General features: G+C 39.0%; 1 protein-coding gene across 1 annotated transcript in view; it reads left to right on the top strand.

Annotated features, from left to right (window-relative positions):
* mtmr11 (myotubularin related protein 11) overlaps positions 1–12507 on the top strand; it is a 46581-nt gene that overhangs the window by 13306 nt on the left and 20768 nt on the right. The window contains exon 3 of the mRNA XM_052144437.1: positions 12230–12366. Within this exon, the coding sequence (XP_052000397.1) occupies positions 12230–12366 (137 nt within the window). The remainder of the gene's footprint in view (positions 1–12229; positions 12367–12507) is intronic.

Genomic DNA, 12507 nt, shown 5'->3' with positions numbered 1-12507 from the left:
GGCAAACGTGTCATGCGAGCTATGTGTGGAAAGAACCTTGGAACAACAAGGAGTGGTGGGACTATTGCGTTTTGAAGTTGACAGACTCTTGGTGGGACTGCGATGAGGGGGACTGGATGGAGGAGGAGGTGGTCTGGGAGGAGGAACCCATCTTTTTGGAATCTGGGGCTCTGGCTCCACATTCTTCTTTAGGTGGTCTGTATTGAATTTGATTAGTGTTTTTCTTTTTGATGAGACCACATAAACATTTTACCCTTCGGTTTTCATGAAAGTGAATGGACCCAACATATCTGCCTTCCTTTTTCCTCCCTCTTGTCCTCTTGTCTTTCTCTCTTATAATAATTTGGCTCCTCGCATGGATACCGTGCCTCTCTCCCAAACAATAAGTAGTATTTGGAATACTTTGTTATGATTTGCTTTTTAGTTCTGAGTGTGAACAACGTGGAATTTAGATGCAGGTGCCATGATGATGGATTTTTGCCAACCAGTTTCGTCAGGCCAAATTGAAGATGTACAGTAACATGACACTGCATTTGATTTTGTATGGGAACAAATACTGAACATTAGTCTGTTCATATTTAAAGTACCTTTGAATTGTGCCATTCATTCTCTCAACAAGGCCATTTGTCCAAGGATGGTAGGGAGAACACAGACGCCTAGTGATCCCCAGTTTATCGCACCGATTGAAATTGATCTTTGATAAAATATATACAAGTTGCATATTTTGTTTATGGTCATATTAAATTATTTTGGCTTGATTTGTGTTGTACCAACCTTGTTGACAAACTCTCTCTTCCCCGATCTGTCAGAAGTTGTTTGGTGCCCTTAATTTGTAAAAATAAGATCAAGGAGGCACTGTGTGACCTCTTCTGCACTCTTTGTCTTAAGTGGGTAGGCTTCTGGCCTCTTGGTGAAATAGTCCACCATCACGCAGATATATTTGTGGCCATGATCGGTTGGTGTAAGTTTACCTATTAGGTCCATGCCAACTAATTCCAGAGGTTCTGTGACCTGAAATGAGAATCAATCTTTGTAACATTGCAACAATAGCCGAATAGTTGAATAATCGTTAGATTAACCGATTATCAAAATAATCGTTAGTTGCAGCCCTATGGTTAGGGTTTGTTTTAGTAAATGAAGGTCACAGTTTTAGAACCTTAAGTGGTGAGAAAATTTGAACACACTCTTTACCCTTCATTGTGAAAATTTCTCATCTTCACTATATAATACCTAGCAGCTTTCGGGGTAAATGTTATGCTGCAAGAAGTTTTTTATCTCCTGCAATTTACGTGAATTAATTTGCCTTGACTATACAGTATATTATCTGGCCTGGTAACTCTGACACTTAATGATATTGAATTTATAGACCTCGGTGTTCCTAATAATTAGCAAGCAACAAACATTTACAAATACATTGAATACTCATGGCATGATGAACCAAGGTTGTTTGGATGTTTACAAGATTGTAAAACTGAACTTAAGGCACAGAATGGTACAATTCAAAGGTATAAGATATATGTTCAGACCCATGTTCATAAAATTTTATTCAAAATAAAATAGTGTCATGTCACATTTCCACTTTTAGAGGCCTGATAAAGATAGTTTTGGGGGTGCCGTCGTTGTTGCACCATCTAAAGGCCACATTGTTTAAAAAATAAAACAAAAGTAAATTACTGCCAAGTTTTCCCCCATATTGCTTGATCTTTGGGAGAGTGGCACAGTATCCTAATAAGCATATTTTAAGAATTTATTCTGTGATATGTAATGCTTATGCCAATCATGATAAGCTGAAGTTGTGGTGGCCTCAGGGCAGTTGTCAAATGGCTTGCATCAACAGATGACAGATAGTATGAAAGCTGGAAAAAGGAATTTGAAAGTAAGAAAAAGTGGAAGAAGACAGTTTTGATGTGGAACTTATGATAAAGGAGTGAAAGGGAGGAAAAAATGGATCCAGATATGTTGGGTAGATGTACTGTTATAAAAGTTGAGGGAAAATTATGGTACTGTACTTTCAGGCCATTGCATCGCCCAAAATTAAATCTACAGTCTGTTCCATAATTCATATTGAATGCAGGGTCATCACACTCTTTGAGAGCAGTTATGGAGAAAACTGAAAGTCTCATGTTTAATTTATGCATCATCATACAGCATGTTCAATTCCGAGTAGTTTAAGACTTTATTATATGTCATTTTAAATGACCTTGAATGTCACATTGAAATGTAATTATGCCATAAACGTGACTTGAATAGCTCCAGTTATGGGAATTGTGAAAAAAGCCTTCACATGTTCATTGTTTATTACACATATTAAAGGATTCCGCCTCAAATCCTTCACTGCTCATAGCTTGTTTTCTTAGAACTACTGTTGAGTAAAACAACTGGCCTAAAGAGTTCTCTAGCATAGTTTCGTGCCTTTCATAATGCCAAACAAAGCCTGCAATCCAATCACACCATTACAAAGAACAAAAATCCTTCCCCCTCCAGTGTTGCATTTAATCATGATCTAGCTAAACATACTCCTCATTCTGAAACAAAAACAAGAAGATAGAATAATCAATTCACACAGTTATCAAAGCAAATTTATATTAAGTTTTGTTTATTATTATGTACTTGATATTGACTACATAAGTTACCTTCAAGACCATATGCATAGTTAAGCTTTATGTCCAGGGTAGAGGACAGAGGCACACAAATGTCAGCTTTGTACAACAAGAGATTTCAAATAATAAAATCAGCCAAGTAAAATCACTTAAGAAAAAAACACATCTCTACATTCTTTAAAAAAAATGTTTTAATTAAAAATCAAGAACTTGATTACGATAATAATAAACTGCCGATCAAATTATAAGACTTGGTAATAAACACAATTAATAATCAGCAGAAGGTGGTATAATAAAAAGAGAACTCTTTTCTGAAAAATCAACAATCATTTCACTATGGAAAAGTAAAAGATGTTGCAATCCATGTTTGGTTTAGCTACTGGCTAATTGAATTATACTAAGACAAGATGTGTTGACATAGGCGATCAGAACATATGACAGTACACTGCAGACACATATCTACCTAATATACCATATTCATATTTAAATAAAATTCTTACAATTAGACTTCGGATAAGCGGTTGAAGATGGATGGATGGACAATTAGACTTCAATGCGCTGACAAGTTTAATCACATACACATACACACATAGACATGAACACACACACACACATTAAACAGGTCTCGTTGACTGTAAAGTTTGCAAATGTTAAGCTAAATGGTTATTACATAAGGTTTTTGGGGGGCCTGGGTAGCTCAGTGAGTACTGACGCTGACTACCACTTTGGAGTCATGAATCCAGGGCGTGCTGAGTGACTCCAGCCAGGTCTCCTTAGCAACCAAACTGGCCTGGTTGCTAGGGAGGGTAGAGTCACATGGGTTAACCTCCTTGTGGTCGCTATAATGTGTGGCTCTCCTTCTCGTTGGGGCACGTGGTGAGTTGTGCGTGGATGCCGCGGAGAATAGCGTGGGCCTCCACACGCGCTACATCTAACACGATCAACAAGCAACTTCATAAGATGCACAGATTGATGGTCACAAACTTGGAGGCAACTGAGATTTGTACTCTGCCACCCAGATTGAGGCGAGTCACTACTAGGTTGCAGCTTCTCAGTTGGGGAGGGGCCAGCAATGGGCGTTACGTTAGATGTTTTTACTGTTTGTCTCTTTCTCTCCATCTCCTTCCTAACTCTAGGGTTAGAGATGTGGATCTGCTTCATGGTGAATTTATCTAGATATTCCTCAATTTCCCTTTTTCAGTCATGGCCCCCACAGATGGGATGAACAGGACAACAACAAAATGTATAAGCTGGAATGTAAGGGGACTCAACTACCCAGTTAAACGAAGCAAGGTGTTTTCCCACCTATTGAAACTTAAGACAGATGTTATATTCCTACAGGAAACACACTTGCGTACTTCAGATATCCCCAGATTTCAAAGTGGATCTTTGTCACAAGTCTTCCACTCTAAATTTAACTCCAAGTGTGATGGAACACCTATTCCCAATTATCAATCTTAATTGAGAAAAGTGTTCACTTCATACCTTCAATTTGTTTTGTTACTGTCCAGGGCAGGTTGTATATAACTTGACTGTAGTTTTAGTTCACATCTATGCCCCTAATTGTGATAACCCTCATTTCTTTAAGGAGCTGTTTGGCTGCATCCCAGAGTTGGGCTCACATCACCTGATACTGGGATGAGATTTTAATGCTGTTTTGCATCCCTCTCTTGACCATTCTAAAATACCAACAGACCCTCTCTAAATCTGCTCAAATTATAAGAGTCTTCTGCCAGTCCAGTGGTGTAGTAGAACCAATGGAGATTTAAAAACCCAATATCAATGGAGTTTTCCTTTTTGTCTGCAGTGCATTAGACATATTCAAGAACTTTCTCAACTTTTGCCATCTGGACAAAAAAATGCTTCCACTTCTAAAATCCGGCAGCTATGAAAGTATTGTCATTTCAGACCACTCACCAGTCGTTATGGAACTCTGGCTTCTGGATAATTCAACCACACATCGCAATTGCCGACTTATTCCAATAATTTTATTGGACAAGAACTTTGTAGATTTCCTTTTAGCACAGATAGATTTCTTAATTTAAACTAATGAGCTGCCAGACGCTAATATATTCACCTTATGGGAAACATTAAATGTATATCTTCGGGGTCAGATAATAGAATTCACAGCCCGACTCGAGCAGGTCAAAATGCTTCATAGAACTTGACAAGCTTATCCATGATGTTTACCAGCAACACTCTGCCTCTCCATCTGCAGACCTTTGTAAGACAAGGATCGCATTGCAGGCTGAGTTTAATCATCTTATATGTAAACAAGCAGAGGAAATGTTCTTAAAATCAAGACAAAGCCATTACGAACATGGAGAATGTGTGGGAATCTATACTATGACCATTGTGCATCCTGACCAAACAGGTTTTATAAAGGGTAGGCAGTCATCTTACAATCTGCACCGCCTCCTTCATATAATTTACTCTTTAACCACTCGTCCCAGTTCCCAGAGAGAATCGTTTCATTGGAAGCACACAAAGCTTTTGTCCAGATCGTGAATAGGCAATATTTTTTTTAACTTGATGCAAATTTGGATTTGGCCTGACTTTCATTTCTTGGATTCAAACACTGTATAATCTACCACAGGCATTGGTGAGGAGCAACAATACCCACTCTAAATATTTTACCCTCCAAAAGGCACAAGACAGGGCTGTCCATTGTCGACACTCCTTTTCGATCTTGCAATCGAACCAGTGGCTGTAGCTTTGTGACAAAACGATGAGACAGGGGGCATTAACAGGGGCAGCCAATTCCACAAAATTTCCTTATACACGGATTACCTTTTGTTGTTCATATCTGACACCAAGGCTTCAATTCCAAAGTATCTGGACATTACTTCACATTTTGGTGTACCTCAGGTTATAAAATCAACCTAACAAAGAGTGTATTATTCCCAATTAACAAGAAAGCAATTTCCTTTAATCCATACGCATTCAGAGTTATGACCAGTCCCTTAACATATTTGGGAGTCAAGGTAACACGATGTTACAGAAAGCTCTTCAAACATAACTTTCAACAACTTATGGACCAAGCTAGGAAGGACCTCAGTCGTTGGTCAACTCTCCCATTGTCTCTGGCTGGTCGCATTAATTCAATAAAGATGGTTATTCTATCAAAATGTGTATACATATTTCAGACAGTTCCTATCTTTTTGCTAAAATCATTATTTAAAGACCTAGATAAATGCATTAGCATATTTATTTGGAATAAAACTATACCCTGCATACGCAAAGCTGTTCTGGAGAGGTGCAAAGTAAATGGTGGTCTATCACTGCCTAACGTTTTGTATTATTACTGTGCAGCCAACATCCACAAACTAACTATCTGGGACGATACCTTTGTGAATGGGGAAGGCCCGAACTGGTCCCTTATGGAACAGCAGGCATGATCACCGGTCTCTCCAGCTTCGTTGTTGTGTTCTCCCCTGCAAGTGACTGTGGGGGTCCATACAGATAATCATGTCATGAGAGGCACCCAGTGCATATGTACCCTATTCCGTAAACACTTTGGCCATATGCAGACCTTGGTAGCTATGCCTTTTACCTCGAACCCCTGTTTAAACCTTCCTTGATAGATGCAGCTTTTCAGATCTGGTTTGGGAAGGGAATACACTGTGGGGGACCTTTTTCTGTTGGGCTGTTTGGTTCCTTTAACCATTTAGTAAAAGAAGACAACTTGCCACAGTCCGATGTTTTTCAGGTACCTACAAATCTGCGATTTCACTCACACACACTTCTCAACATTCTCATCCAAACTACCAGACAGCCCACTGGATGAGTGTCTGAAGCTTAAGCCCTACCTACCATGCTATGTGTCTCACTTATTTAGTACTATTCAGAAAATGGAATGCTATTCTTTACACCACCTGAAAGCACAGTGGGGGGAGGACTTGGACACGGAGCTCTCTGAGGACACCTGGCAAAGAGCTACCAAAACAATACATACATCCTCAATTTGTGTTAGACATGGATTGTTACAGTTTAAAGTACTTAACCACCTACAATTCTGTAAAGCCAAACTGGCCCAGATGTATCCTGGTGCAGACCAAAATCAAGTAAAGTCAATTCATTTTATTTTTATAGTGCCTTTCACAACACACATAATTTCAAAACGGCTTTATAGAAAATCATGCATTAACAGAAAATGAAACCGTAATATCTATAATGTCTTCGAGTCATCATTGTGTAGTTTGATAAAATACAATTGTGAATTGTTTTAAAAAAACAAGTAATTATATAATAATTGTATCTAGAAACCCAGTGAACCAGCCGAAGGCGACTGTGGCAATGAACACAAACCTCTATAAGATGTTTGTTATTGGAGAAAAATAACCTTGAGAGAAACCAGACTCACTGTGGGGCCAGTTCCCCTCTGACTTATGTCTTTGCTGTTCATCCTAGATACAGTATACTGCAGAAGTGCACATAGATGCAGTGACCTTTGAAGGAGTTTGTTGGCAATTAATTTTTAGTCTATGTATTCCATTATAAGAGTGTAGTCCATCATTAGACTGAGGTGATGCAGGCAGAGATCAGTGAGGTGAATCGCAGCTCAACTGGTCGGTAATTTCGGTGAAGTCTATCCTAAATCCAAGGTATTCAGTCAATGGCATATTATGTATCCCATGTCTTATTGTTGGAGTTGGCATCAGTTCATCCTCTGAAGTCCATTGCAATAAACTGAAGTGATGTTTGGCTGGCACCGGCTGCATTTAGTCGTCATCACTCAGCAGTGGAGTCCAACATGAAGCAGGAATGGAGCTGGACCAGCCAGTTCTGGTGACCTCAGGATAGGAGTTGAGACAGGGATACAAGTCAAGTTATGTCAAGTGGTTTTTATTGTCGTTTCAACCATATACAGTTAGTACAGTACACAGCAAAACCTCCAGGACCATGGTGCTTCATAAAAACAACATAGGACAAACACAGGACCACATGAAACTACACAACTAAATAAAATACCTATATAAAATACCTATATAAAGTGCACGTGCAAACATGTGCAAAAAGTACGGGATGGTACAAGACATTTCTGACAATGAACAGGACAATAGGCACAGTGAGAGACAGTGCAGCGCCGACCAGTACACAGTAGTGCAAAAAGATGACAGTTTCTAAAAACATAAACATAACATACTATGAGATGGTGTTCTATGCACATAGCAGTTATTGAGGTAGCAGACAGTTATAAAGTGACAGTATTTAAAGTGCAACTCCGTACGTGTGTGTGTGTGTGTGTGTGTGTGTGTGTGTGTGTCAAACCAGTCTCTGAGTATTGAGGAATCTGATGGCTTGGGGGAAGAAGCTGTTACACAGTTTGGCTGTAATTTACATAATTGTTAAAAATTGATTCAGTATTTTCAGTGTTGATTCATGTTTTTTGTTTAGATTTGTATATGGACTCAATAAAAAAATTGGTTATTTAAAAAAAAAACTCAAAAAAACAATAGTGGCTGGAGTGTCTATTTCCACATTCCTTACAACAGAATCAATGTAAAGGATCTTATTTTGTTTTATTCTCAATCATTCTCAGATGGTAACCATCGATAATAAAGAAAATCGTTTTAACTAAATGAAGCACACTAAGCAATTCACTCTCTCTCGGCACTCTCTCCCCTCTCTGACACTCTGGCATGCCTTTTTAGGTCTCCCTCCACCATCAATATAATGAGAGACAGGTGTTAGAGATAACTACGACCCAGGTGACGAGCCTTACCCCTCTCCCGCAGACCGACACGTGATCACGCCCCCCCATGCCACAATCACCTATGACCAAGGCTCTTTCAACATGATTCTCAGTGGGTGCATCACTGAGTGGGGAGAATCGATTGGAAACCCTAACAGGAATGGGAGAGAGGTGTCGATTTGCTGAGCGAGTATGCCACCTAGACATCACCCAAACGCCCTGCTGCAGGGGCTCTAGAGCCGGAACCAAAGTGTGTGTGTTTCTTGTTGTACTACCTGCATCTGAAACAGTATCTACCGGTTTCTCTTTCTCACTGACCTCCACTAGCGTTCGGATGCGTGTCTCTAACTCATTAACCTTCTCTGTCAGATTGACTAGTTTCTTACATGTGAATAACAAAACATGTGACATGCAATGCAGGAAGAAATAACATGAGTGGATGCCATGACTTACCGTAGTTGTTGGTTGTTCCTGAGCGGTGAGGGTTTAAGATCGATGTGAATCTCTCATGCAATTGTTTGTTGTTACGGTTGTTCTTGATAAGCGTTGCTTTGAGATCGATGCAACACAGAGGAGAAAAACGGGTGTGCGCTGTAAAATACACACAGTTTAATAGCGATGAGAGAATAATGCTGGAGGACTTGAGCTACGCGCAAACATCAACAGGTAAAATACACACAGACGAAACAGAAGAAAATTAGAAAAACCTGCAACATGCTGTAAAATGACTAAGGATAAAACGATAAATGTATGAGAATAAGAGAAAGCAATGCTAAGCAGGCTAGCATGCTACAAACACTCGTGCAGCATGCCATCATGAACAGGAAGTCCAAAGTGTATCAGAAGCCATCAGGTCCCTGCTACTTTATGCCATATGTTTTGGACATGCCCAAAATTGTATACATTCTGGTTGGAGATTTTGAACACATTCTCCTACATATGTCAAATGTTGACCCAGAAAAAAAAAAAAAAAGTTTGACCCAGATCCTGTTATCACAAAATTTGGGTTTGCCCCTAGCAACAGCGGGTATCCAGACATGAATCAGATCTAATGGCATTCTCAACATTACTAGCCTGCCGGCTTATCCTATAGCTGGAATTCCTCCACACCTCCATCACACTCACACTGGATTTGTGAGGTAATGTCAGTCCTCAAACTAGAAAAAATCTGATGTAGTGTGCAGGGCTCTTTGAAAAGTTTAAAAAATCGTGGCATCCTTTTTAGACTACTATGCAAACTCCTTAGATTATCAGCTCCCCACCCTCTCCCCCCTCTCCTTCCATTATTACTTGTCGATTGTATTTGCCTCAATTTGTTGATTCTGTTGCAATTACAAATAGAAGCATTACATGTATGTAAGGTGGGCAGGATATTGTATTCATGTATGCTATTTATACATTTGTGCTCCGGTTACCTTATATCTGTTTTTTTATCTCTGTTTTGGCTATGACCTCAACAGTTTACATATACAGTATTTCTGCTTGATATAACATTGTATTATTTGGTGTTATGATTTTTGCCTTAGAAATTATTAATTTCCTAGGTCCGAGGAAGGGCTCAGGGTAGAATCTCTGTTGTCATCATGAAATTATAGTAACTCCAACATGACATGAATGCACCATTAGCGGTGTCGTTCTAAGTGTACTTTTTATTGGTTGTTATAATTTCGTTTTGTAACTGGGACGTTCTTAACAATATACATTTTATTTTAATTGTCACATAATGCAAGAATATGGTTGAATGGTTGAATTGAATGTGACGATTTACATGAGAATAGTTTTTACAATGATTGACAAATAAATTTGATTGTGTTTCAGTAATGAGGTCCAATGTCGCCCAGTTCTACAAATTATACTTCCTTGCTGACGATTTTGTCAACCACAAGCTTACAAATATGAAATATTTTGGTAAATGTGTGAGTTTGAAAAACTGAAATGATTTGAATCTTTGTGGAATTTAGTGCTTTTACAGTGTTTAGGAAAAGTCATAAGTGCTCTGTTTTTCAAATATTTATTAATCGCTGTGACAGTTCTCTCTGACATCTGTGTCCCATGGTGCCCCTGGAATGAGCTTTGAGATCCAACGCACCCTTGAGAATCATAAAATTAAGAAACTCTGCTTTGAAAAGTGACCACAGCAGCAACCAGACTCGTTTCATGTGTGTATGAGTGTGTTTAAGGCATTACTAATGTTAAACTGCAGTACTGTGTCTTTTTTGTTATTCTGTAACTCACCTTATTCAAAAATAATTTTGATCCCCTTCTTGGACTCCAAGGTGGGTGGGAAGTGGGAGTAATTAAACGAAATAACACAAACATGACTTACCAAAAAAAACCCTAAGCAACTAATGTTGGAACAGAATGTGGATGATCACCCTGATACTTGTTGCATGTTTTCCCAAAAAAGTGAAAATTGGCAGAGAATCCTTCTTTTAGAATCTGTACTACCTGACATGCCTCCGATTAAGCTGTCCGCTTTTGCAATACAAAAAGGTATCCCGGGTTCGGGCAGTTAAAGATGTGAAAAAACTATGGTCTGGACAAATACTAGTGGAATATTCCAAAAAGATTCTGGCCAATGTTTCTATAAAAGCCATGTATCATCCATCTCTAAACAGCAGTAAAGGAGTTATCCGTACCAGAGAGCTACAAGATATGGATGAGGCTGACATGGCATCGGAATTGACTCAACAAGGTGTAACAAATGTTAAAAGAATTACGATCAAAAAAGAATACCAGATGATTAAAACTGGAACATACAAGGGGACATTCAACAAACCACAACCACCAGAAAGGATCCAATTAGGATATCTGAGTGTACCTGTCAACGTCTTCATTCCAAACCCCCTAAGATGTTTTAATTGTCAAAACTTTGGCCATGGCTGCGACTGGATTAACAACTGCGCAGCTTATCACTCAGCTTCATCAAAAGTCTGTCCAGTTTGGATCAAAGCAAAGGAAATCCAGAGAGTAAAATGTTTGGCGAGAGTGAGCTAAGTTGAAGCACGCAGAGTGGTTGAAGAGTCTCCTGCCTTTTAATATAAGGAAGTCTTATGCCTCTGTGGTCAAACCAGTCACGAGCACTGCTGAAAACCAGACAGACTAGACCTGGGTGAATAATGACAAACCACAATACATAAACAAAGATTCTATCTCAGCTAAAAAGAAGACTCAAAGCACCCAAAGCCAAATTACATTACGTCAGACACAAGTCACTGAAGAACGAAGTCTGTAAGCTGAACGCAACCAATCTTCAAGAGGGAAAAAGACAAAAGTAGTAAAAGAACAATTACCAAAAGGTAATAAAAAAAATAAAAAAAGACGTGAAAAGACTGAAATTTCAAAGGATATTGAAATGAAAAAGAGCATAACTTCTCGTAGCCGTAGCTTATCTCCTAAATGCAGAAGTAGGGCATGTACTGGTTTTGGCTACTTGAGAATTAATAATCGCATTATTCAGTGGGACTGCCGAGGGATTAATTTAAAGTAAATTTTGCTAAACTGCAACATTTATCTGCTGTTGTTAATCCATAAACTTGCATTGAAGGAAGGACCCCGTGTCATATCTAGGAATCAGAATATTATAGAGACTTGGACCAGTAACAAACAACCCACATTTTGCATAGGCAAGCACCACTCATATTTTCTTACATATGTAAATGTTTTATTTACACTTTTTAATTAGAAACTTTTGTCATTAATATTCTTCCATACTGTTCTCTCTTGAGTTTAAGATAACAATGTAAAATGTATGATGAATTTAATTCAGAAACTGATAAATAAGCACCCTTATTATATTTCACTCTGATTTGAGTCTTTCGCTTCTATGAAAATGGACCAGAAATATTGATTACTACTTTTCCATGCAGGAGCACATACACATTTTTGCCACCTGCCTCTGAATATAAATAATGTGAACAAATCTTGTTATCAGGAGAGTGTGTGCTGCAGCGGGCCGTGCTGGTGAGGAAGAAGCTGTCGGCTAAAGAAGGAGGTGGCTGGTTGTCTGGGACTCTGTTCTGCACTCATTTCAGAGTGGCCTTCGTGCCTCAGGATAGCAGGAAACCTGACGTGAGTGTCATAGTTCCTCTCATTGCTGAGATGTTCCTGGGATACGGATGCCAGCACCTGTCTGTTTACTTAGTGTGAAACTTCAAGCCTTGGGCCTCCTGAAGTTTATAAAATGTCTCTAGCCATCTGTGATTTTTGTCT

Source organism: Xyrauchen texanus, chromosome 15, assembly GCF_025860055.1.
Source record: "Xyrauchen texanus isolate HMW12.3.18 chromosome 15, RBS_HiC_50CHRs, whole genome shotgun sequence".
NCBI lineage: Eukaryota > Metazoa > Chordata > Actinopteri > Cypriniformes > Catostomidae > Xyrauchen > Xyrauchen texanus.
The sequence above is the reverse complement of the archived record's forward strand: the minus strand, read 5'-3'. Positions and strand labels throughout refer to the sequence as shown.